This window comes from Lolium rigidum, chromosome 1, assembly GCF_022539505.1.
Source record: "Lolium rigidum isolate FL_2022 chromosome 1, APGP_CSIRO_Lrig_0.1, whole genome shotgun sequence".
In the NCBI taxonomy this organism is placed as follows: Eukaryota; Viridiplantae; Streptophyta; class Magnoliopsida; order Poales; family Poaceae; genus Lolium; species Lolium rigidum.
This window is the reverse complement of record NC_061508.1, coordinates 4,376,071-4,402,564: the sequence shown is the minus strand read 5'-3', so window position 1 is coordinate 4,402,564 and position 26,494 is coordinate 4,376,071. Positions and strand designations below refer to the sequence as shown.

Genomic DNA, 26,494 nt, shown 5'->3' with positions numbered 1-26,494 from the left:
CTACTTGACCTCGACCTCGAGGATACCTACCACCGCGGAAATGTGTCGGTTTTTGTCTGTACGGGTCGAGCCGCGGACATAAAACCGGTTGTCTCTCTTATTCGCTTGGGTCGGCCCAGCTGCCCGACGCAAATCCCTTTTTTCCGTAAATTTCATTGATAAAAGCTTAATTTACATACTCAATTTAGCAAGGGCTGTCTGTTGAGCCGGTGTAAACCTGCACACTGGTTCAGTTGCAGTCACACGACAAGTATGACCAATGGGGGTGGCGTGCAGTATCACATGAGCTAGGCCAGCTCACCAGCTAACTCTCAATCTATACTACTCCAGCTGATGTCACTATGTAGTAGTACTAAATAATTCATCATACGATGGCACCAAGGCCCAGGGTACGTCTAGTTCACGCCCTGTCACGACTAAATTTTGGTGAAGGATTCCTCTCCACCCATATTTCTTTTCTAGACAGAAGATTCGCGATTTTAAATTAACGAAGCCATCAACCTGTCAGGAGTTACAACTTACACACACTTGAAACACAATACAGGCTTTACATAGTAAGAGCAGAACAACATGAAACTACAAAGGGTAAGGGAAAACAAGCAAAAACTAAATGACACACTACACAGACGGAAAATGCTTGATTGAGCCGAAGGAATTAATGTTGTCTTTTTTGCACGGAAGCATCGTCGGAACTGTCCTCACCAACAAACTTTCACCACGCCCACACCACCACCCACGAGGGGACAATATCAGGGATGCAACCTAGCAGGACTCGAGAACCAAAGGAGGGGGATTCCAACTACACCTCCAAGAAGGAAAACGGTGCCCTCGCCGGTAGAGTCCAAAAACCTACAAAGCTTTCGCCACTCCCAACCTCCAACCAAAGAACTCGGCCTAGTTATCGGCCAAACAACCCATGCCAACCAACGGCAATAGGAAGAAATCACCGGAGTCTCCCGAGGCCTAACGTCACCCGTAAAACCCCCCCAAGGCTACGGGATGCACGCCAGAACCAGACAAAACGCCGTGCATAAGCAACCGCGTTGACATTGCTAGAGGATCATGACGACGGAGAGCTCTTGGGGATTCAAGAGACACAGCCTATGTCAGAACCACAAAGAGGCAGGTTGGGGCGGAGTGGTGGAATCCCGCAAACAAGGTAGAGGCCTTCACGCCGGCACCTTCAAGAAGGAAAATGGCACCCGCAGGTGTCATCTCGTCATCGGCAATGGCTACAGCCACACAGAGTTATCACCGAAGACCCGATAAACCAGAACACAAGACGCCACCATGAGGACGTAGAGAAGACGAAGCTCCACCCACCGCTGCAAGTCTCTCACCTCGAGAAACTTGGTGCTCCAGCCCCCGCTAGCAACACACACGCCAGAAGGCCCACCACTCCGCCCACGTTTTGCCCACGGTTGGCAAAATAAAGTTGAACTATATAGCGCATGAGCTAGGCTGGGGCTAGCCAATTATTTGGGATGTAACCAAACAGCAACCAGATATTCGGTAAGGCAACCAACGGCTGAGAACCAAACGTACCCTCAGTTTCCTGCTTCCGGTCTGGCTACCGGTGCCTGTTACTGGCGAGAGCCTACAGATTTCAATTTTCAGTATTCAAAATGACTAACAACTGAAACAACACAATACATGCCCGGCTGTGTTCATAGAAGTGTGTTACTGTAAGCTTCGTTGGCATATGCAATGTAGACGTATTCATGTAACAAAAGAAAAAAGATACTATAGAGCTTAGAAAAAAGAAAATAAAAAAGGATCGTCGTATTCTTATTCTGTAACATCTTAATCAAAGCTGCACTTGTCGGCCATAGATCCAGCTGAATGGAACAATCGGTAACTGCTTTGCCCTGCCCTGTGTTCGCTCCTCTAGCTTCCTGAACCTTGGTCCCAGTGAGCAGAGAAAATCCTGAGCGCGCCTCCCTTCCCCGGACAGCCCGGTAAGATTGGCGACGTTCCACCTCTCGACCAAGAACTCAAGGATGTCGGCGTAGTCCATGGCGGTGTAGACGCCCAGCCGCTGCGCCACCGCGCTGAAGTGCGCAAACAGGTTGTCCTCCTGCCCGTCGTACATAAGGTGGGCAGGCATTGTGACCTTCTTCCTCATCATGGTGGCGAAGGCCAGCACCGTGTAGTCTGGGTCGACCTCGAAGAGCTTCTCCACAATCTTGGTGTACGCCGTCTCATGGCGCTTCTCGTCAGCTGCAATGGTACCACATATCTGGGCCAGCTTCACATCCCCGTACTTTTTGGCGTGCCTCGCGGTGTTGCCGTGAGATATGAAGGTCGCCCGCTCTTGGAAAGATGTGTAAATGAAACCCTGATAGGGGTTGCCCTCGGTTTTTGGATCCTACACAAAGTAAGAACAACACAAAGGTAGGCTTACCACAAAAATGTATCTTTTTGCGGGAACAGAATTTATATCTTCAACTAGCGAGTAAATGTTTATATTTGTCAGAGTAAATATCAAATAAAACTGGGAAGAATGGGTGAACAAACTATCATTTGACTCTAATAAGTTTCTGCTCCCTGCCTGCTTTGTCAGCAAATACAACAAAGCAGCAAGAAAAATGGAAATTCGAATAAAAAGGATGGCATCCTCCATGAAGAAATAAGACACTAAAGTGCTTACCATTCCAGCACCAATCAGATACTGTATGGTCTTCTCAATCTGCCTCATATCAACCCTCCCAGTGAGGTACATATACTTGTTCATGAGATCACCATGCCTGTTCTCCTCGGCTGTCCATGCTCTCGACCAGACAGCCCAGCTGGTAGGGCTCGTGCCGGTCTCGTCACGAACACCGCCATCGAGGCTATTGAGCATTGTTTGGTAAGTAGGGAGTGCTTCCTCTGTGACCATGTCTCCAACCAGACAGACTAAGTAGTCATCCGGGATCTCCTCGGCTCGCTCCTTCAACTCCTTGATTTCATCATAGAATCCATCTGAGGAAGGATCCGGCAGGTAGTCCTGCGGCTGCCAGGATTTCTCAACCGGCTTCAGGAGGACCAGGATGTTGTCTTTTGCCCAGTGGTCCAACGAATCGAAAATTTCCTTCTTTTGAGGTGGCAATGAGTGGGTGACTCGGACTCGGAAAGGCGCCTCGCGAGGAGTGAAGGCAGTCTTTTCGGGAATTCCAACCCTTCGTAAGCAAGATAAAGTACCATAAAGATAGGAAGAGTAGTAGCTCGCTGAACTGACAGCATCGAAAAGGGAATACACAAAAACGGCATGGTATGCAACTGAACTGTAGGTTTAACACATGGATATGCTCAAAGACAAGAAGGTGAAAAAACTATCCATACAAGAAATATTAGCTCGCTGTATAAATAAAAAAATGAAAGAGAATAGATTTTTGGTCAATAACCAAATCAGTTTGTAATAAGACGCAGAATAAAAATTTGCAAGAACTTGACTTTTAACCTCAGCAGTACAGCAAGATTATGATGACAAAGCATGAACAAACAAATAAATGACCGAACATAAATGAGCAATTTATTTTATGACAATATTCAGTTCAATCTAGGGGACCTACAGCCTACAGGACACCAGTTTAAAAAATTAAAGATTCACCCATCCCCAAGACAAAAGAACCACTCGCCATCTCCCGTGTCCAGACACGAAGTATCTACCCAACCGAGATCACAGAGCCGAAGCAAGCACTCCGAGATTGATTCAAGAACAGGAAAAAAAAATCAATAGGAAAGGTTCTTGGTATGATAAAGAGGAAGAACAGAACTCACTTGGCCTTGGAAGCCACGGCCACTACCGTGGTTTTTCTCCTCGGGAAAGAAGACAATAGAGGTGCACGGAAGGCACCGCAGGAAGGCAGGGATGCCATTAGATACATGATCATTTATCAGTCCACCGCCACCCCTTTCAGCACTTAGTTTGGAGTTTTGCGGCGCTTCGAATCTGCTCCTTGAAAAATATAAACTTCTGTAGGAGCTGAGGTGGGCAGTGGAGCGAGCTGCTGAAGTGGTGTACTAGTAGTGAGCCTAGTACTAGTATTATAGGTTCCCGCAAGACAAAAGTACTAGCACTAAAGGAGGAGAGGAAACCGATTTCATTTTCCTTAATGTACTTTATCTTGCTTATGAAGGGTTGGACCAATAGGGGTGGCGTACAATATCACATGAGCTGGGCAAGTAACGCATGAGCTGGGCAAGGAACGCATGAGCTGAATTCAAGCGAGGGAGGCCAAACATTTCAGAGACAATTCTACACAGTGGCACAGACCAGCTCGTCAGCTAACTTTCAATCTATACTAGACAAACATGCGCGCCTCCATACCATTTTGGTTTGCTTTAGTTTTCCAGTGATGCTCATAGACTAAAAGTGCTATCTGTTATAATATATGGAGAGAAGGGGTCTCTGGAACGGTGGGTGCTGGGTGATGACGCACTGCACCATTGAGATTGGCGCTTAATGTCTCCTAAAAATGGCATTGATTGGTTGGTGGCAAGTTCCATCATCCACAACGTTAATATAATGCAATCCAAAAAATGAGGAAATAATACTATGCTAAAAAAAGTGAACAATATTACATGGCATGGGGCAAATGAACTATGTATCATCTCAAAAAACAATCATGTTAGTGGTTTCAGACACTTTAAATGTTCACAATCCAACTTAAATTCAGGTATTATTGATTCAAATAGTAAACGAATAAGGCAGGTCATACATATGAAAGAGGATTGTAGTGAAGGATATCAGTGGTGTACAAATTTGCATCGGAGATGGGCTAGGGGTGACAAATATTGTACTGATTGAGATTGTCGCTTAACTGCCTGCATCTTTTTCCTTATTACTGAAGGCAGTGCAGACTCAGCATTATAGTAGCAGATTTCAAAGGGAAATTATCATAAAATGCTCTCCTGGCTTAAGAACGTGCAAAAGCTCCTTTCACTTTCCCACTCAATCTTTCCGTAGTGAAACTCTGCAACAAAATTTATGAGACTCAAGAGCCTAACAATCTAAGCAAGTGAAAAAAAATATGATGCACTACTGAACGTCATCTATTGTTTTTCATTTTTTTGGGGGGGGGGGAGTGAACCAGAATAGCTTCAAAACTTTGCGAGCCAGTCTAACCTTCATCTGAACTGAAATTCAAATACCCAGCGAACCTTCAACACTTGTACGGTTCTCAATCCCTATTTACCTTTGGAAAGGTCATTATTAGAACTAAAGGTTGAAGAAACAAAAAAGGTTGCGATTTCTAGAGCAGATTGGTCTAATAATGCATACTATTGGATAAAAGACTTTTCTTTTAACCATGGAAGCAAACTTAAATTATGCATTCATAAAAATACTTACACCTTATCCTTCCTCTGCAAGAACAGGGTAGAGCAATAGAGGATATATAGGCTTCTAACAGGCTTCTAACATGAAAAGGTTAGCTGCATGCAATGTTATAAGTAATTACTCCAACATCTCAGTTTAGATATAAAATTACTCCAGAAAAAGAAAATATTACTTATAAGCCGAAGAGGTTAGGCTAAACAAAAATATTGCACATGGTGTCCTTTAGGTAAGCCTGAGAATAGTTATGTACATTATATCCAACCCAGACCGTACATGTATATGTCTACTAACAAAACCAGACCAATCCAAAAATTAATTGCTAGAAACCAAACCAAACTGTTCGTATTTTCTATTCAAACCCATCCAATCCATTCCATGTTTCCAGTCTGAACCCATGGTGTCAAACCAAACCAAGCCAGTTAGGGGCGAGAGTGAGGTCGGGTCTATGGGGTTATCGCTGTTATTTTTTTGGGGTATCCAGACTTCCATAGATCACTCGGTCGCTGCATGGTGGGCCAGAACCGGACGTGGGGCCTATTCTTGTTACAGGGAGGTGCCGCTCGCCGTAAGGAAATTTCCCTTTCATCAGACGATGGCTCCTATCTCGGATCAAATGGCTAGAAATATGGGTATTTGAGTTAGGAAAATCCTCTTAATACTATTATATTGTTTTACGCTGCCGCTTTAAGGAAATTTCCCTTTCATCAGACGGTCGCTCCTCACTGATCTTATTACATTTAAGCTAGAAAGAGAATGAAGGATGTGAACTCTAGTCAGTTTCCATAAGAATGTACAGGAGTAGTAAAACTATAATTTAAACAACTGAATGAATCATTCTCTTCAACTGAATCTGAAATCTGTTGCACTAACAAAACTGAAGGAATACATTAGCCTTTTTAGCAACTGAAATAAAATAGATTTCTTCAAAATACACATACCTTGAGACTAATTATTGTGGAATAAATAGCTACATATGCAATTACATTCAGAAGAACTTGGCTTACTGTTTACTGATTGGCATGTTTTCGCGACAATATGTTGATCTAAACCAAGCCTACCTACAACTTTAGCAAATAATTTGTTGGAGATATAGCAAATATAAAATAAGAAATAAATCAGAAAATTGCTTTGTTTGGGAAGAAAAGCAGATTTCCACTGAAAATGACCGCCACTACCATAAAATGAATCTTGATGTGCTCTCAAAATGAGAAGATTCTTAGCTATGTAAATCCGGAATATAAATTGCACACCAAGTTCGTTCAAAAAGAAAATGTACACGAAGAGAAGAGATATCATAGATTCACATGGACATGAAACAAAATAAAATCCGACTGAATCTAATTTTTATGTTTTCTCTATACCAATGTTTGACTGGGTGTATGGTCCTAGTTCTTGTTGCAACGGAATAAAGATTGCACAACTCTTATTTGTAGTGCAGGTTTCCAGAAAATGATTAGAAGCGACATCCTTTAACAGAAATTACAGAATCATGCAAATTCTTTTAGCTATACAGAATCATGTAACTGAAAGACAGTACTACAATGTCATGTCTCCTATAGTCTCGTACAAACGTACGATTAAGCTATACCAACGCGTTGTAGCCTTCAGGTTCATATTGCAAAGTTTTAGTACCAAAGTAGATCATGTGGAGCGGCACTTTATTGCAGCACATCCAGTGAATTACTACATCAGCGCGTTACAAATCAAAACAAATACATGAGTCAGAATGGGCGTGGCACTTGACTGGCTGAATGCCCAACCGCAGAATAAAAACCAGTTGCTGGATTCAGCACCTAGAATCTAGCAGTGACTCCAAGCAGCAACGGTGCCTGCTGACAGGACCGGCCGACCCACCCGCCACATCCGGGAGCTGCACCCATCGGCCGACTCCAAACAAATTAATTGCATTGCTATGCTATAATGTTATAGACACAACACAAGACAGGAGCACATGCATTTTCCATGTATTTTTTTTCTAGGCATAATTGCTACTTCTGATTTTCATCGAATCCTAGAGGCCAGGCATCATAGAAATACTCTACAAAAATTCTAATCAACGTGATGGGGTTACCTCTTGCTACGGCCACGCCTAGGCTAGCTGGATGCAACGTCGGTGGCGTTTCTTGTAGATGGAGGCGAAGCAACCCCCGAACTCCTATCTTGCGCCCCTGGATCTCTGATTATGGCGAGTGTGCGGCGAACCCATGGTGATAAGGCGGCATATACTCCGGATATCTCCCTATCCCCCGCCACTGTTCTAGCAGTAGCCTACTATCCAGCGGCGCACGGGCCAAGGAACACGAAAAAACGGTCGAACAACGGAGCAACGGTTTCCGCCGTCGCAAATGTTTCCTCCCTGCGCTCAGCCGGAGCGCCGCCGTCGGTCGCCAAGAAGAACCTAGGGTTCCGCCGTCGCAAATATCGAAGAATGGAAGGAGTCGAAAATTCTGCTTCGCAAGTCTGTGGTTGGACCAACATAGAGGCGCCCTTTGTATCTGATGATACCAGCCTGAAGTGTGAAGTTTTGATGGCTATCCTTGTTTATAGCCAGCTCTTGCAAGAGTTTGCTGCAAGTATCATCGCCTATGTATGACGAGGTGAGGTCTGCTGTCCAAGTGGGGACTGCTGTGCAAGTAACCAGACAAGTTTCATGTTGCCTTGTCGGTTTGCTGATGTTGTCCTCAGTTTGGTATTTGCGAGAAAGAGCGTCAGCAGCTGTATTTTCACATCCCTTCTTGTATTGGATCGTGAAGTCAAATTCTAATAGCTTGACCATTAGCTTATGTTGGATTCCTTCCAGGAGTTTTTGACTGCCCAGGTACCTCAGACTGCTTTGGTCAGTTTTGATGACAAGCTTGTTGCCCAGGAAATAGTGGCGCCACTTCTTAAGTGCTTGCAATATGGCTAATGCCTCCTTTTCATAGACAGATTTTGTCATTGTGTTAGGCCCCAGACATTTGCTGAAATAAGCTAGAGGCTTCCCCTGTTGCATCAGTACTGCTCCTAGACCAGTAGCACAGGCATCAGTTTCGAGAGTGAATGGTAGAGTGAAATCAGGGAGCCGAAGAAGAGGTGGCTTTGACATTGTTTGCTTCAACAGCTCAAAAGCGTCTTGTTGCGGTTGACCCCAATGAAATGCATTCTTTTTTAGGGCACTGTACAGAGGTTGACAAATGAGAGCGTATTGGGGAATAAATCTCCTGTAATAGCCAGTAAGCCCGAGGAATCCTCTCAACTTTTTTAGTGTAGCAGGTGTTTCCCAATTCAATATCTCTTTTATCTTGGAGGGGTCTGTCTGAACGCCATTGCCAGATATGATGTGGCCTAGATACTCAACTTGTTTTTGACCAAATCGACATTTCTTCATTTTAGCCTTGAGCTGGTGTGTTCTGAAGATTTGGAGTACAATTTGCAAGTGCTGTAGGTGCTCCTCTTCCGACTTGCTATAGACCAAGACATCATCGAAGAATACCAAGACGAACTTCCGCAAGTAGGGGCCAAAAATGTTGTTCATCAGTTCCTGGAATGTTGCAGGAGCGTTGCATAGGCCGAATGGCATTACCAGGTATTCATAGTGACCCATATGTGTTGAGAATGCAGTTTTCTCAATATCTTCATGTTTCATCCGTATTTGGTGATACCCAGATCGGAGATCGAATTTGCTGAAGATAATTGCGCCATTTAACTCATCCAACAGATCTTCGATGACAGGTATTGGGAACTTGTTTTTAATTGTCATGTCATTTAGCCCACGGAAATCCACACAAAGGCGCCAAGACTTATCTTTCTTTCGAACGAGAATTGCTGGAGAAGAATAAGGGGATTTGCTTGGTCGAATTTCAGCATTTTTCAACATGCTTTTGATGAGAAGCTCAACAGAATTCTTCTGACTATGGGACATACGGTACGGTCTGACATTATGTGGTTTGGATCCAGGCTTAAGAGGTATGTGATGATCACAACTTCTGTGAGGTGGTAGGCCTTCAGGGTCCTTGAATATTTCCTGGAACTCGTACAACAATTGACTAAGCGCATCTGAGATAGGAGGATGTTGCTCATCCTCATTTGCTACTTCTATTTCAGTTGAGTTGAATAGAATAAAACCTGTAGCCCCTTCTGCAATGAGTTTACTGCATTGATCAGACGATATGAGAAATTTATCTCTTGGGAATAAGTGATCACTGAATGTGTGTAATTTCCCATTGAAGCCCAATGTAAGAGATCTGCCAATGAAGTCAAAGGTAACGGGGTTGTGCCGTTTAAACCAGTTTACTCCAAGAATTATGTCAGATCCATGCAATTCTAATATTCGAAAATCTGCAGTAAAGTGTTTGGCTTCAACTGTAAAAGGACAGTTATATGCAATTGCTCCTGATGAAAGCAAACCACCTCCAGCTACTTTCACTGTTCTCTGACTAGCTGGGGTCATTTCAATCTTGTGTTTGTTAGCATATGCAAGATCCATAAAGGTATTTGTGCTCCCTGTGTCTGCCAAAGCAACAGCTGTTGAATTACCCATGTGCAACAACAGTGATATTGTGGATTCACTTGGGCAGCCATTATAAGCAGCCGCCGAGATATTCATGACATTAGCTATATCTTGTGGCCTTAACTGCATATTTTCAGGAGCTGGAGCAGGGACTTCCGTTTGTTGTTCCACCGGTACTATTGCTGCCGCATTGTCTTCTTCCTCGTCAGAGTGATCTTGCATATGAATTTGGTTTAAAGCTCTCTGCATGCCAGGGCATTTATGCGTCAGACTCCATCTATCAGGACAATACCAGCACTGGCGTGGGCCTCTTGGGCGAGCTGCTGCAGGAGCAGGCGGTCGAGCTTGTTGGGGTGGAAAATTCCTCTGGACAGGGGTTGGGACGGCCACCTTTTTGTTGGCGGAGAGATATGCTTTTTCATATTGCCGGGCATACCAATAAGCAGAGAGTAAGTCCACTGGCTTCTGGCATTGTACATTGTGACGAATACTTTCCTTTAAGCCACTAATAAATCTCTCAACAAAGAAGTCTTGCGGGAGATAATCACGTTCCCTCTTCATTTGTGTCATCCATGGCTCATAAGCGTCGATGTACATATTAACTGATGTCATCTGTTTCAGCTGTTGCAGCTGGTCCATAGGATCTGCAGCAGAGCAATCTGGAAATCTATCAATAAGAATCTGACTCAGAGTGGCCCAAGATAATGTTTGTAAATCATATCCGGCTGTGTTCAACCAGGTTTTCGCCTGTCCCCTGATGTGAGCGAGGCCCCAACGAACCCTGTTTTCAGCTGGAATATTGACTAACTGAAAGATGTCTTCGCATTCCAAAAGCCAAGCTCTGGGTGCTACACCAGCAAAAGTAGGCAGTTCCACATGAGGTGTCCTGATGTGAATGTCAGCATTCCCTTGGTTTAGCTGTCCTTGGGGCCCATTTTGCGCTGGAGGGCCTTGTTGTTGAGACTGCTGTGGCCACTGCTGTTGCGGAGGGTGTTGTTGGGTTGGGTTTTGTTGTGGTAGGCTTGGAGGTTGTGTGTATTGGATCATGTTGTGGTTGGGCTGATATGGTGGTTGGTAATGTGGTGGGGGTGGGTATGGGTTGTAGTATGGATGTTGATTGTATTGTGGGGGTGGGTATGGGTTGTTGTATGGGTGTTGATAATAAGTAGGGTTTGGGGAGCTGTAGGGTGGCTGGAATTGGTGGGGAGGGTATGGTTCGGTATATGGTGGGTGTGAGAAGTTGTACATTTGTGGGTTTGAGGAGGGATTTGTGTTTTGATAAACATGGTAGGAAGAGGATGGTTGGTATGAGTGTTGTTGTGTAGTCACCAAAGGTGCAGTATTTGTGTAAATGGGAGCAGTATTTTGGTACTGGGAGGTCTGTGTATTTGGTGGATAGGTTGGGTGTGGCAACTTGTCTGGAGTGAGCACACCAAATTGTGGCGGTGCAAGGGGAATGGATACTGGGCTGGGTGCTGGTGTGGAAACCTCAGGAATTGGGGACAGGGAATGCTGCGGCAGCGGTGGTGGAGTGGTAAAGGTGTGACCTTGTTGAGCAGAAATTTCAACAGTTTGGTTCTTCTCAGAAGTTTCCAATTTGGCAAAGCTAGCAGTCATAAAATCCATCATACGATCCATCTGCCCTTGTAAAGCATGCAAATTTGCCGATGATTCTACTGCTGCTCTCTCATGTTGCTCAAGGCGGCGACGGATGGAACGTACCTCCCTGGGCACCTTGCCCGGATCGTCGGCGCCCTCCAGATCGTCATCTGAAGTTGTTGGGGTAGAGATGCCCGTGTCCCCTCGACGAGGACGTTCGTGCGACCTTGTACCAGCAGCCATGGCCGGGAGATGTTGGACGGCCGGAGCTCGTGATTCAACTGTCGCCGCGGTCGTCGTCGTTGGTGGTGGGGAGGAGGGTTGGGGAGGGGTCGCCGGTGCGACAGAGGACGGGGGTGGAAGGGTGGCCGCCGATGCGACAGAGGAAGGGGGCGGGAGGGAAGCCGCCGGCGCGGGAGGAAAAGGGAGCGGAAGGGAGGCCGCCGGAGCGGGGAGGGACTCGATCAGCGCCAGGATGGTGCTCTGATACCACCTATCAGGGCTTGATTTAGCCACTGATTGCAAGGAAGGAGATGGGAGAGATGGCGGCGCTCGTGGCCGGGAGCTACAGCTAAGAACATGAAAGAAAGTACATAAGACTGAAATTGGTTTTTTTTATTGACGTGCCGCCCATCCTCCCTCTCTCTCAGGTTATATGGAGTTCCCTGAGAGCCACGTCAGAGTTGTTGAATACAAAGCTAACTGCACTTAAGGTGCTTAACACAGGTTTTTTAACTGAAACTGAACCTTACAACTTAACCACTGAAATGTAAATGGTCAGGAAAGGCAACAGCATGTGCTGTTGATAGGAGATGAAGAAGAGGATCCTGACAGGCAAGGAAGCTCGAATCCTAGAGGCAGTTTCGCAGTGGACAGCAGATGGAGGAAGATTGAAATTCCGGAGATGCAAGCGGCGAAGGGACATGACCTGGAGGGATTCTGTTTTCCTTACCCAACACTGACTCACTGAGATGCAGGCCAGTGCACCCCGGTGGACCGGACCGGTTTTTTACTATTCATTTTAACCTGGGCCGGTGCTCACCAGCCGGACTTTTCAACAAGCTTACGGCTTTTAGGTAATAATAACTACTCCAGCAGTCCAGCTGATGGCAGTCATGGCACTATGTGTACTTTTTCCTCCGTTTATTAATATAAAATGTTTTAGATTTTAGTAGATCTATCAATTTTAGTATTGTACCTAGGTATTTTTAGTGTGTAGATTCACTAACTACAGTACGTATTTAGTTTATTTTAAAATATTTAAAATATCTTATATTTATGAACAGAGAGACTACTAAATAAATCATCATATGATGGAATGGATGCTTAGGGTGCGTTGGGTTCACGCCCTGGTCAGCCCTGCCAAAATATTGGCACAACCAAAATTTTGGAGAAGGGTTTCTCCGTCCACCACGGTTGGCAGGAAAAATTGAGCTGCAACACATGAGTTTTTCATACTTTTACCTAAGGTAATATACTCTTTGTGTGTCCATAATTACCATGTATTTTAAGTTTAGTCAAAATCAAATTTGATAAACTTTGACTAAACATGTACTCCCTTCTATCCATATTAATTGTCTCTTATATGGATATATTTTTGTTTTGGATACATCCATACTTGTGACAAGTAAATATGGGTCGAAGGGAATAGAAAAAATTATCAACATCTACAATATGTAATTAATATTATTAGAATTTTCATAAAGTATGTTTTCACTATATATGTATTCACTATATATGTATTCACTTCATAAGTATTGATTTTATTTTGTAAATACTTGGTCAAATTTTACAAAGTTTGACTTTGACTAAATTCAGAACGCAGGGTAATTCCGAATAGAGAGAGTAGTATTATTCGACTACTCATAGTGGAGTTACTAAGGTAGTAATATGCGACTATATGTAGGCATTTTGATGACATGACATGTCATTAAATAAAAAGAAGGATAGTCGTGATATTAACTATTTATGTTACGTAACATCACACTTTTCAAGATAAAATATATCTGTAATAAGCTAATTAATACAACACGCTCCAGCCGAAGTAGGTGGTGAATGCCGGTGCAAGTATTTTGCATAGATACCATAGAGACAATAGTAGTTTTTTCCCTGGCTAGGCAGCACCGGACTATTTTTTTGTTTTGTTTCCAATATTGCTATGAAAAAAGACCGTAGTATTTTGCTCAGGTAAAAGAGACGGCGAACGGTTGAGTAAGTAACTAGTATAGGTTACCTTAGAAGTAGGGAACAAAATTTTCCTGCATAAAAGAAACGAAGTGGAGTAATTATATTTTCTCAAAGATACCGTACGGAAAGCAGTTTTGCCTTGGGTAAAAAGAGGCGATAAAACAGTTACCGTGTAGTAGTACTTAGTTTCTCGTAATTACCGTGTGAGATTTTTGAGGCTACAACGAAAAAACAGTTACCGGTATGATAATTACTATTGTGCCAAATAATTTCTCCGTACCACAAAAAGTTGCTGTAGATCTTTCAGAAATTTTTTGTTTGAATTTGTAGGGCTTTCCCCTCGCCCGAAGGAGAGGGAGCCCTTCCAGAAATTCTCAGTGACCCGTGAGGGCCAAAGAGGGGGTTTGGAAATAGTTTTCAACCAGCAATTGACGCGCCTCGGTATTACCTCACTAGCTGCGTCATTGCCCCAAGCGCAAAGATGACTTCAAACGTTAGCACACCTCCTCCTCTTATAGCCGCTCCCTTCCCTGGCACTCTGCTCCGCTGCCGAGGTGGGACTAAATTAGAGAATCCCGCAACGAGCCGACTCTGGCACTCGTGTACCACTTGGACGAAAGTTGCCCGTGGGCCGCTTCTTCGCTTGCGTTTCTTTCTTCGTGCTGCACGGAAAGGGTTTCGGCCCAGTTACGAGGTTGCATAGCAGGCTCAATTATTTATGCAGATTACGTTTCCCTCAAAAAAATATGCAGATTGCCTTTGTGCCATCAGCGAGATACTACCGTATTACCGATGCGGTTTATACTCATGTAATCATATTTCAAGAAAATCATGTGAAAATACGTACTCCATCAGTTCTCACTTCTCATGTAATCATATTTCAAGAAAATCATGTGAAAATACGTACTCCATCAGTTCTCACTTCTCAGGTACTGCTCAAGGCAATTTTGACCATGTTGAGTAGAGTAAATTCATGACAACTATATAAATAGAAAAGGAGAAGTATCGTCATGAACAAAGCCGGGCCGCACAATGCAAATATAGCCCAGGTTAAAACACAACAATGTCACAATGCATTGTTTTTATTCACAAATTGGATATCTGAAACCTTCCAAAGTTTGCCTGGTTTTGCGCACAAGTTTCCGAGCCAACTACGTGCTAAAGGAAAATCTCAAATAAGAAAAAGATAAACCAGTGCTAAAGGAAACATCTATTCAGCACTGGAATTTGGAGTGGAATAACCAAATCATGAGTTTGCCATTACTAACAAATACAGCTAGTGAGTACTAATCCATCTGCCCATAAGCTACCAAGTAGCCGTAGTGACCTCCCTTCACGCCATTAGAGTTGGAAGATGCGACTTTATCTCAAGCCTTGAGGTTCGAGGGCGAGCCATCCAAAAGCTTGGCTGTTCTCTCATCCTCCACCTTCGCATCTTCAACATCCTGCTTGCTGAGGAAGCTTGGCTGGTTGGTGGAGGAGAGAAGCCTCGCCCACATCCTATCAGTTATGGAGACTTTGTTCTGCTTTTCTGTGATCCTCTGGAGTTTGTGAGTGAACCAAAGAATCATTTATTGAGGACAACAGATCAGTTTTAAATTCAAATATGTAATTCTAAATGAACTAACACTTGATTCAACCGTCCTGTCGAGGGTGACTTACATAAAAGGGAATATAGCAATGACGGCCATTTACTTGGCCAACGGTGAAGCCAGTGTATCCAGCCATGGCTCCATGGACCACACTGTGAGCCAGAAGTGTGCAATAGACATTATCAGATGCATTGCTAGGAATGGCGCGTATCATGTACGTAGGATCTGCATCAAGAGCACAGTGCCTGAAATTAGTTACTGACTTATTGTCAAACTGAGCAAGTTCATGAAACAAGATAACACTGACCTATGTACTTCAGATTTATGGTTGCCTTGTTTTTCTTGAAATGCTCCTGAGATTTGGAAGAAAAAAACCCGATTAAGAAACACTTCTATCACAGACATGTAATGATGCATACAGTACAAATGGTGTTATCTGAAATGAGCCAAAGGTGTAAAATGCCAAATGCAATGAGACAAAGGACGTAAAATGTCAAATGCAATGATGTAGACAAACGGAAGATACAAAATTAATTTCCAAGAGTCTCACATTTATCTTCTGAGATAACCAAAGACCAACATCAAGAAGCAGTGCATTGCCAGATGCGTCTTGCCCCATTGCCTTCATGTTTTCGGCAATAAGTTTCTGTCCTGCACCCTCAGCAACGACAATGACCATGTGGCCATTGTCCTTCAGCCGCTTTTCTATATATCTGAAAAGTCCACCTTCACCTTCCAGGTAGAAAGGTGACTCTGGAATTAAACAACAATCCTGATGCATAGGGAATGTTTGTTAGCTCAACTGAACTAAATTGAACCCTTATCATGAGTGCAAACATGAAGGTACACTTAAATGTTTTCATCGTGCTGGAAATGTTAACATACCACATCTCTGCTCGCAAGAGTGGCATAATGTGCAATGAAACCTGCAACATTAAGAATATCACTGAATCAAAAGTATGGTCTAGAAGAACGAGTAAATGGCTTACACATTATTACTCTGGAAGTTGCTACAGCATGTAGGCATGTCTGGTTCAAACTTTAAGTGTTACACACTATTACTCTGGAAGTTGCTACACCAAATGTTGCCAACAATCACAACCCAATAAGCTTAAATAAGTCAGCTATTGCAATATGTTTTTCCTTGAAAAAACATGAAGATGACATGCAACGATTAGCTTTAGCACCACAAGACATGCATCTAAATCTCAATTCATATAGTCAAAAAACTGACATGGTAATTAAGGTTGTAACAGCAACAAGCAATACTAGAACTTCATGGGAAACTGTTAATAACGGCAATATATCTAAAAGTTCCAATAGAAGCGCCAGAATTTCTTTAGTGATGCTGCTTTCAGAACAAATATTACCGGACAAACTTTTTAGGCCAATGCGGAAAGGATACAATGGGCTAATAGCATGTCATATTGTGTACAATGAGATAGTAGAAATTTACCACTGTATCGACCCATTAGCTTTACAAGTCCTATGCCATTCTCAGCGCTTCCAGCTTCCACGTGAGCGGCATTTATTGCACGTTGAGCCTCCTCGACCGCACTATCGAAACCAAATGACTTATCAATTACCTGAAATAAGGGTAGCAATGGATTCAGGTTGGCATACACAGGGAAGTATGTGATATTTCACCACAATGTCGCTATAACATGGAACAGAGTATTACAGGGATATCGTTATCAATAGTCTTCGGAATGCCAGCAACTGCAACTTTGAGACCACGCTTTCTAACCTCCTGCATTAAAATAAGGTAGATTACAATCATGTTTCAGCAAACTTTTACAGCAATATATACAGTTAATTGAATATCAGTACACGTTTGGTTCACATTATAAGCTATAAATATATTATAACTGACCAAATGCTGAGAGTGAAAGCTATAAGTCGATCAGCTTAAGAAGCACTCTCGACTGATCTATAATTGTGCTTACTTCAAAAATGACTCCTGCACCCCTTTGACTACCGTCACCACCAATTACATAGACCTGGACAAAAAACAAAAATAGTGTGCAAGGGTAAGATATCTAGGTTTATGATTCCAAGGGGTCCTAAATGGCAGAAGGCAAATCAGCAGAAATGGCCTTTCTTCACTTCACCTGATTAATACCACGGTACTGAATGCTGTCAACAATCTTCATGGTGTCATGGCCTCCTCGTGACGAGCCAAGAATAGTTCCACCCCTTTTGTGAATGTCATTTACACTCTTCGGAGTCAAGTTGATGGTGTTGCGAGCATAGAAACCTCTATACCCACCCTGCAGAGAGATAATCAAAAATGTTAGAAGACAGATCACCAATATAATAACAGGGACATCTTAGTTTCTTGTGAGGCAATTGCTGTTCCTGTTTTACAATCTCCTACTCTTGCGTATAAAAAGCTTGCAGGGCACTAGTACTTCTAAGTGAAAAGAACTCGCTATATACATTAATAACCAAGGAGACAAATTTGGTACAGTGATTACTAGGCATAGTTTACTGAATCCCAAAACTGGAACGGATGCACATTATCCGTACTTAACTTGCGCATGATGCATTTTCGTCGATATCAAGATTTATGTAACTGGGCAGTTGTAACAGAAATATATTAAGTGCACAACAGTTATTTCAGGATGCACACAATGGAGGTTCAGGAAATAAGTAATCTGCGGAATCCCTGGGGGCTCTATGTGGGTCTTGTGGTGCCATATAATGAGTAATGCCTTACCTGAATTCCAAGTATCTTGGTGACACCATACATGTCAGATAAGCCGCATACAATTTCCCTAATCACGGTATTGAGTCCAGGGCATAGTCCTCCGCAGGTGACAATGCATGCATGGACCTCATCAGATTCAAAATAGACCTGACGGAGACAAAGCTGAGGTTAGAGAAAACCGCTTCTCATTGTAGGTTGCATACATCATCATACGAAACACAACGCATCATCATACAAAACACAACGTGACATACCCTTTGGCGAGGTCCAGCGCGGCGGAAGTGGTTTCCTCTTGAGCCACCCTTGTGAACAACAATCTGCATTGAACAATGAAAATTCATGAAATCATAGCGAAGACTCTCAAATAAAGTTCATGACAAATTACTAAATAATTTACCTTCTGGCAGACTGTATCATCCGGGTCTACGAAGTATTGCCTGCAAATAAAGTTTATTGTCGAGTTACTAACATATATGAGAACAAAACATGGAAGTAAATTAAGTTAGCAAAGTTCAATCTTACTTGACAACCGAGTATGCAGGGTTATCTTGCAGTGGATTTGGGTAGGTCTGTCAAATCAAGCAAAATAAAACAGGTCACCATGATCACAGAGTAGCAAAAAGGTTAAGTTCGGCGACACTTGGAAAGGGCCATCACTGTTCAAAAGTCCAAAAGTAACCATGCCAATGCCATGACGCAAATACAACTTAACCAACAAAAGGTAGTAGTATTTAATGAGAAGTGCCAGCAAGAGCTTAAGATCCCCCGGAATCATTATCAGATCCCACGTTCTCTCACATGGCCACATTGATCCCACAGCCAATCACTAGCGATCTAGCGCAGCGGCGAGTGATCAATCCCCAGATCGATCCACGAGGCACGCACGCAAACACTCCGGGACAGGCACTCACCGGGAGATCGGGGAGGTAGTCGGACACGTGCGGGACGTCCTCGAGGACGTACCCGGCCTCGCCGGCCACCAGCTTCGCCTCGGGCTTGGCCGCCGTCCCGTCCATCGCCAGATCTAGACCATGTTGTTGGCATACCCATAAAGTATACTCATAACAGTGCATCTGGTTCACGCCCTGGTCAGCCCTGCCAAAATCCTGGCACAACCAAAATTTTGGCGAAGGATTTCTCCGTTCACCACGGTTGGCGGAATAATTGAGCTGCAGCACATGAGTTTTTCATAATTTTACCTAAGGTAATATACTCTTTGTGTGTCCATAATTACCATGTATTTTAAGTTTAGTCAAAATCAAATTGATAAACTTTGACTAAACATGTACTCCCTTCGATCTATAATAATTGTCTCGTATATAGATATATTTTTGTTTTAGATACATCCATACTTGTGACAAGTAAATATGGGTCGAAAGGAGCAGAAAAAATTATCAACATCTACAATATGTTTTCACGATATATGTATTCACTACATAAATATTGATTTTATTTTGTAAATACTTGGTCAAATTTTACAAAGTTTGTCTTTGACTAAATTCAGAATGCAGGGTAATTTCGAATAGAGAGAGTAGTATTATTCGACTACTCATAGTGGAGTGACTAAGGTAGTAATATGCAACTAAATGCATTGTCTAGGCATTTTGATGGCATGACATGTCATTAAATAAAGAGAGGGATAGTTGTGATATCAACTATTTATGTTACATAACATCATGCTTTCAAGATAAAATGTAGCTATAAGCTTAATTAATACAACACGCTCCGGCCGAAGTAGGTGGTGAATGTCGGTGCAAGTATTTTTCATAGATACCATAGAGACAATAGTTGTTTTTTCCCTGGCTAGGCAGCACCGGAGTATTTTTTTTTGTTTCCAGTATTGCTATGAAAAAAGACCGTAGAATTTTGCTCAGGTACGGTGGAGTAAGTAACTAATATAGGTTACCTTAGAAGTAGGGAACAAAATTTTCCTGGATAAAAGAAACGAAGTGGAGTAATTATATTTTCTCAAAGATACCGTACAAAAAGGCAGTAGTATTTGCCTTGGGTAAAAAGAGGCGATAAAGCCCACGAAAAAAACAAGGGAAAATTTGCTACAGGACACCGTTATTTTCTGGCGTTTGCCAAAACACACCGCTCGATTGTGTCTTTGCCATGTACCATTACAATTATGTGGCACATTTGCCGGAACACACCACCTGGCCGAAAACGGAAAGTTTTGCATTTTGTCTTCAAAACCAGTCATCTCAGATAAAAGTGCAAAACTTTCCGTTTTCGGCTAGGTGGTGTGTTCCGGCAAATGTGCCACGAAATTGTAATGGTATCTGGCAAAGAGACAATCGAGCAGTGTGTTTTGGCGAACGCCAGAAAATAACGGTGTCCTATAGCAAATTTTCCCAAAAAACAATTACCAAGTTATCATTAGGCTTCCCTTTTAGAAAATTTAGTTTGAATTTGTAGGGTTGTAAATAAGGTGGTGCTGGAAATAAAGTTGTCTTGATATCATATTGCAAAAAGTGTATGCACACCGTACGGAACTTTGGATTTGAATTTGTAGGGCTTTCCCCTCACCCGAAGGAGAGGGAGCCCTTCCAGAAATTCTCAGTGACCCGTGAGGGCCAAAGAGGGGGTTTGGAAATAGTTTTCAACCAGCAATTGACGCGCCTCGGTATTACCTCACTAGCTGCGTCATTGCCCCAAGCGCAAAGATGCTTTCAAACGGTAGCCCACCTCCTCCTTTTATAGCCGCTCCCTTCCCTGGCACTCTGCTCCGTTGCCGAGGTGGGACTAATTAGACGACCAGCAATGAGGCATTCGTGTACCACTTGGACGGCAGCCGCGCGTGGGCCGCTTCTTCGCTTGCGTTTCTTTCTTGGTGCTGCACGGAAAGAGCTTCGGCCCAGTTACGAGATTGCGTCTGCGTGGCAGGCTCAATTGTTTATGCAGATTACGTTTCCCTATTTTTTTTTATGGCAGATTATGTTTGAGCCATTAACGCGATACTACTTGGCAGCAGCAAAAGACGTACTACAGTATTATCCATGCGGTTTATATTCATGTAATCATATTTCAAGAAAATCATTTGAAAAATACGCACTCCATCAGTTCACAGGTACTGATCATCGGATTCGTCGCTATAAGGGAATTTTGACCATGCTCAAGAGTAAATTCATGAAAACTAAATAGAAAAGGAGAAGTATCATCATGAACAAAGCCAGGCCGTATAACGCAAATATAGCCCAGGTTAAAACACAACAATGTCTCAATGCATTATTTTTATTCACAAATTGGATATCTGAAACCTTCCAAAGTTTGCCTGGTTTTGCGCACAAGTTTCCGAGCCAACTACGTGCTAAAGGAAAATCTCAAATAAGAAAAAGAAAAAAACCAGTGCTAAAGGAAACATCTATTCAGCACTGGAATTTGGAGTGGAATAACCAAATCATGAGTTTGCCATTACTAACAAATACTGCTAGTGAGTACTAATACATCTGCCCATAAGCTACCAGTAGCCGTAGTGACCTCCCTTCACGCCATTTCAAGCCTTGGGGTTCGAAGGCGAGCCATCCAGAAGCTTGGCTGTTCTCTCATCTTCCACCTTCGCGTCTTCAACATCCTGCTTGCTGAGGAAGCTCGGCTGGTTGGTGGAGGAGAGAAGCCTCGCCCACATCCTATCAGTTATGGAGACTTTGTTCTGCTTTTCTGTGATCCTCTGGAGTTTACCAGTGAACCAAAGAATCAGTTATTGAGGACAACAACATATCAGTTTTAAATTTAAGTACGTATGTAATTCTAAATGAAGTAACACTTGGTTCAACCATCCTGTCGAGAGTGACTTACATAAAAGGGAATATAGCAATGACGACCATTTACTTGGCCAACGGTGAAACCAGTGTATCCAGCCATGGCTCCATGGACCACACTGTGAGCCAGCAGTGTGCAATAGACATTATCAGATGCATTGCTAGGAATGGCGCGTATCATGTACGTAGGATCTGCATCAAAAGCACAGTGCCTGAAATTAGTTACTGATTTATTGTCAAACTGAGAAAGTTTGAGAAACAAGAAAACACTGACCTATGTACTTCAGATTTATGGTTGTCTTGTTTTTCTTGAAATGCTCCTGAGATTTGGAAGGAAAAAAAAACCCAATTAAGAAGCACTTCTATCACAGCTTTCAATGAGACATGTAATGATGCATACAGTAGAAATGATGTTATCTGACGTAGGAATGAGCCAAAGGTGTAAAATGCCATATGCAATGAGCCAAAGGATGTAAAATGTCAAATGCAATGATGTAGACAAACGGAAGATACAAAGTTAATTTCCAAGAGTCTCACATTTATCTTCTGAGATAACCAAAGACCAACATCAAGAAGCAGTGCATTGCCAGATGCGTCTTGCCCCATTGCCTTCATGTTTTCGGCAATAAGTTTCTGTCCTGCACCCTCAGCAACGACAATGACCATGTGGCCATTGTCCTTCAGCCGCTTTTCTATATATCTGAAAAGTCCACCTTCACCTTCCAGGTAGAAAGGTGACTCTGGAATTAAACAACAATCCTGATGCATAGGGAATGTTTGTTAGCTCAACTGAACTAAATTGAACCCTTATCTCGAGTGCAAACATGAAGGTGCACTTAAATGTTTTCATCGTGCTGGAAATGTTAACATACCACATCTCTGCTCGCAAGAGTGGCATAATGTGCAATGAAACCTGCAACATTAAGAATATCACTGAATCAAAAGTGCGGTCTAGAAGAACGAGTAAATGGCTTACACATTATTACTCTGGAAGTTGCTACAGCCTGTAGGCATGTCTGGTTCAAACTTAAAGTGTTGCGCTCTCAAACAAGGGAAACAAGCCAAATGTTGCCAACAATCACAACCCAATAAGCTTAAATAAGTCAGCTATTGCAATATGTTTTTCCTTGAAAAAGCATGAAGATGATATGCAACGATTAGCTGTAGCGCCACAAGACATGCATCTAAATTTCAATTCGTATAGTCAAAAAACTGAACATGGTAGGATGTAACAGCAATAAGCAATACTGGAACTTCACTGTTAATAACAGCAATATATCTAAGAGTTCCAATAGAAGCGCCAGAATTTCTTTAGTGATGCTGCTTTCAGAATAAATATTATCGGACAAACTTTTTAGGCCAATGTGTGAAAGGATAGAATGGGCTAATAGCATGTCATATTGTCTACAATGAGATAGTAGATACTTACCACTGTATCGACCCATTAGCTTTACAAGTCCTATGCCATTCTCAGCACTTCCAGCTTCCACGTGAGCGGCATTTATTGCACGTTGAGCCTCCTCGACCGCACTATCGAAACCAAATGACTTATCGATTACCTGAAATAAGGGTAGCAACGGATTCAGGTTGGCATACACAGGGAAGTATGTGATTTTTCACCACACTGTCGCTATAACATGGAACAGAGTATTACAGGGATATCGTTATCAATAGTCTTCGGAATGCCAGCAACTGCAACTTTGAGACCACGCTTTCTAACCTCCTGCATTAAAAATAGGTAGATAGCGCACTTACAACCATGTTTCAGCAAACTTTTACAGCAATATATAAGTTAATTGAATATCAGTACACGTTTGGTTCACATTATAAGCTATAAATATATTATAACCGACCAAATGCTGAGAGTGAAAGCTATAAGTCGATCAGCTTAAGAAGCACTCTCGACTGATCTATGATTGTGCTTACTTCAAAAATGACTCCTGCACCCCTTTGACTACCATCACCACCAATTACATAGACCTGGACGAAAAACAAAAAGAATGTGCAAGGGTAAGATATCTTAAGTTTATGATTCCAAGGAAAGAACAAAGTGGTCCTAATTCCTAAATGGCAGAAGGCAAATCAGTAGAAATAGCCTTTCTTCACTTCACCTGATTAATACCACGGTACTGAATGCTGTCAACAATCTTCATAGTGTCATGGCCTCCTCGTGACGAGCCAAGAATAGTTCCACCCCTTTTGTGAATGTCATTTACACTCTTCGGAGTCAAGTTGATGGTGTTGCGAGCATAGAAACCTCTATAGCCACCCTGCAGAGCGATAATCGAAATGTTAGAAGACAGAGCACCAATATAATAACAGCGACATCTTAGTTTCTTGTGAGGCAATTGCTGTTCCTGTTCTGCAATCTCCTACTCCTGCGTATAAAAAGCTTGCAGTGCACTAGTACTTCTAAGTGAAACGAGCTCGCTATATACAGGAGACAAATTTGGTACAGTGATTACTAGGCATAGTTTACTGAATCCCTAAACTGGAACAGATGCACATTAGCCATACTTAACTTGTGCATGATGAATTTTCGTCGATATCAAGATTTCTGTAACTGGGCAGTTGTAACAGAAATAAATTAGGTGCACAGCAGTTATTTCAGGATGGACACACTGGAAGTTGAGGAAATAAGTAATCTGAGGAATCCCTGGGGGCTCTATGTGGGTCTTGTGGTGCCATATAATGAGTAATGTATTACCTGAATTCCAAGTATCTTGGTGACACCATACATGTCAGATAAGCCACATACAATTTCCCTAATCACAGTATTAAGTCCAGGGCACAGTCCTCCGCAGGTGACAATGCATGCATGGACCTCATCAGATTCAAAATAGACCTGACGGAGACAAAACCGAGGTTAGAGAAAACCCTTTTCTTCTCATTGTAGGTTGCATACGTCATCATACGAAACACGACGGGACATACCCTTTGGCGAGGTCCAGCGCGGCGGAAGTGGTTTCCTCTTGAGCCGCCCTTGTGAACAACAATCTGCATTGAACAATGTAAATTCATGAAATCACAGCGAAGACTCTCTCAACTAAAAGTTCATGACAAATTACTAAATAATTTACCTTCTGGCAGACTGTATCATCCGGGTCTACGAAGTATTGCCTGCAAATAAAGTTTATTGTCGAGTTACTAACATACATGAGAACAAAACATGGAAGTAAATTAAGTTAGCAAAGTTCAATCTTACTTGACAACCGAGTATGCAGGGTTATCTTGCAGTGGATTTGGGTAGGTCTGTCAAACCAAGCAAAATAAAACAGGTCACCATGATCACAGAGTAGCAAAAAGGTTAAGTTCGGCGACACTTGGAAAGGGCCATCACTGTTCAAAAAGTCCAAAAGTAACCATGCCAATGCCATGACGCAAATACAACTTAACCAACAAAAGGTAGTAGTATTTAATGAGAAGTGCCAGCAAGAGCTTAAGATCCCCCGGAATCATTATCAGATTCCACGTTCTCGCACATGGCCACATTGATCCCACATCCAATCACTAGCGATCTAGCGCAGCGGCGAGTGACCGATGCCCAGATCGATCCACGAGGCAGGCACGCACGCACTCTGGGCCGGGCACTCACCGGGAGATCGGGGAGGTAGTCGGACACGTGCGGGACGTCCTCGAGGACGTACCCGGCATCGCCGGCCACCAGCTTCGCCTCGGGCTTGGCCGCCGGAGCCGCCGCCGTCCCGTCCATCGCCCTCTCGGGCTCCCACGCGGTCCCTCGCGGCGTGTCGCGGCGGTCGAGAAGGTGGTGCAGGTGGTCCCGCGGGCTCGGGACGGTGATGGGGGCGGGGGCGTCGGTGGGCCGGCTTGGGGGCGGGTCGGGATCAGCAGCGGCGGCGTCGATCGGCGACGACGGCGCCATGGGGGAAAGCGGCTGCGGGGGAGGGCTCCATTTTCGGATGGGGTTGCTGTTTTGTGGCGGGGCGGTGATGGCGACGGCGGCGCGTGGCGACGACGGTGGGCTGACGGCGACCGGGGAGGGAGGATAGCGGAGGCGAGACTGGTTCTGCGGAGAGGTGGGGGGAAACGGCCGCACGGGAAAGGAACAGGAGTATTGGAGGACGGACACTTGTCGGCTGGGCCAAGCTGCATGTGGGCCCGTCTTTGCTCCAAGCAAAATGCGGCTCGTCTATTCAACGAACTAGATGACCCGGTGCGTCCCGGCGCAGACGTAAAAGTGAGACAGTAATGTAGCCATAAGTTCTAATCAACTAAGAAGTAGTGTTATTTTACTTCAAAGTACATATGAAAGAGTGTTATTTTGTTCAATAAAAATACATCAGGATATCACTAATGTTGTGTTTGGTTGCAATGAATTGGGCTCTGAATTGGGGAATCTAGAATTGAGGGTCCAATTCTGCAGTTTGGATGTGATAGATATTGGTGTGTGGAATTGTTACCCAATTCTAAGCAAAGGCCCGCGCGGGGCAACTTTAGCCGTGGCCCAATTCGGAGCTCTTCACCTCCGTATTCGCTCGGAATCGAGCACGGGTCGCTCTCCTCTCCCGAAAAAAGTAGTACGAGATTCTCACCCGCTCGGTTCTCGTCGACGCCGCCAGGTACGTCGCCGCCCATCCTCTCTCCCTCCGTCCCCACTCCGGCCGTCCTCCTCCGCCCCTCCCCTCCCTCTTCCCCATGGTTCCCTTCCCCCTGGGTGCCCACTCCCCGCGCGACCCGAACCCTAGCTGGTTCCCGTCGGCGGCCGCAGGTGGTAGAGAGGCGGCCGGAATAGGTCAGCGACGGGCGGCGGACGGGCGGCGGCCTCCCCTCGCCTGTACCGACCGGCGGCTCCTCTCTCCTGTACGGAGC

The 26,494-nt window shown here is 43.8% G+C and overlaps 3 protein-coding genes and 2 non-coding genes across 6 annotated transcripts; all 5 read right to left on the bottom strand.

Moving 5' to 3' along the window:
- Positions 1–1,672: 1,672 nt before the first annotated feature.
- Positions 1,673–4,240, bottom strand: LOC124684839 (stearoyl-[acyl-carrier-protein] 9-desaturase 5, chloroplastic-like). The gene is made up of 3 exons (XM_047219093.1): positions 3,763–4,240; positions 2,651–3,161; positions 1,673–2,368 (listed from the first exon to the last, which is right to left on the bottom strand). Exons 1-3 carry the CDS (start codon positions 3,873–3,875, stop codon positions 1,808–1,810), a joined length of 1,185 nt encoding a protein of 394 aa, XP_047075049.1. The 5' UTR covers positions 3,876–4,240; the 3' UTR covers positions 1,673–1,807.
- A 9,688-nt stretch (positions 4,241–13,928) lies between these two features.
- On the bottom strand, positions 13,929–14,081 carry LOC124685627. The gene has a single exon (XR_006997600.1). It is a non-coding gene; the product is annotated as a U4 spliceosomal RNA (small nuclear RNA).
- A 586-nt stretch (positions 14,082–14,667) lies between these two features.
- Positions 14,668–18,907, bottom strand: LOC124684837 (ATP-dependent 6-phosphofructokinase 7-like). Its single transcript, XM_047219091.1, has 14 exons — positions 18,812–18,907; positions 18,423–18,469; positions 18,298–18,337; positions 18,155–18,217; positions 17,910–18,047; positions 17,302–17,460; positions 17,137–17,190; positions 16,872–16,940; positions 16,647–16,776; positions 16,076–16,116; positions 15,741–15,962; positions 15,498–15,543; positions 15,261–15,415; positions 14,668–15,139 (listed from the first exon to the last, which is right to left on the bottom strand). Exons 5-14 carry the CDS (start codon positions 17,940–17,942, stop codon positions 14,966–14,968), a joined length of 1,083 nt encoding a protein of 360 aa, XP_047075047.1. The 5' UTR covers positions 17,943–18,047; positions 18,155–18,217; positions 18,298–18,337; positions 18,423–18,469; positions 18,812–18,907; the 3' UTR covers positions 14,668–14,965.
- Positions 14,668–25,550, bottom strand: LOC124684836 (ATP-dependent 6-phosphofructokinase 3-like). Of its 2 annotated transcripts, XM_047219089.1 has the most exons (15): positions 25,260–25,547; positions 24,870–24,916; positions 24,745–24,784; positions 24,599–24,661; positions 24,372–24,509; positions 23,776–23,934; positions 23,591–23,644; positions 23,319–23,387; positions 23,094–23,223; positions 22,537–22,577; positions 22,202–22,423; positions 21,939–21,984; positions 21,702–21,856; positions 21,368–21,573; positions 14,668–14,908 (listed from the first exon to the last, which is right to left on the bottom strand). In XM_047219089.1, exons 1-14 carry the CDS (start codon positions 25,545–25,547, stop codon positions 21,400–21,402), a joined length of 1,626 nt encoding a protein of 541 aa, XP_047075045.1. In that variant the 3' UTR covers positions 14,668–14,908; positions 21,368–21,399. The 2 variants fall into 2 exon arrangements, with proteins under 2 accessions (XP_047075045.1, XP_047075046.1); XM_047219090.1 differs by lacking the exon at positions 14,668–14,908 and having other exon boundaries at positions 21,067–21,573; positions 25,260–25,550.
- LOC124685626 lies at positions 20,419–20,571 on the bottom strand. The gene has a single exon (XR_006997599.1). It is a non-coding gene; the product is annotated as a U4 spliceosomal RNA (small nuclear RNA).
- Positions 25,551–26,494: the final 944 nt, after the last annotated feature.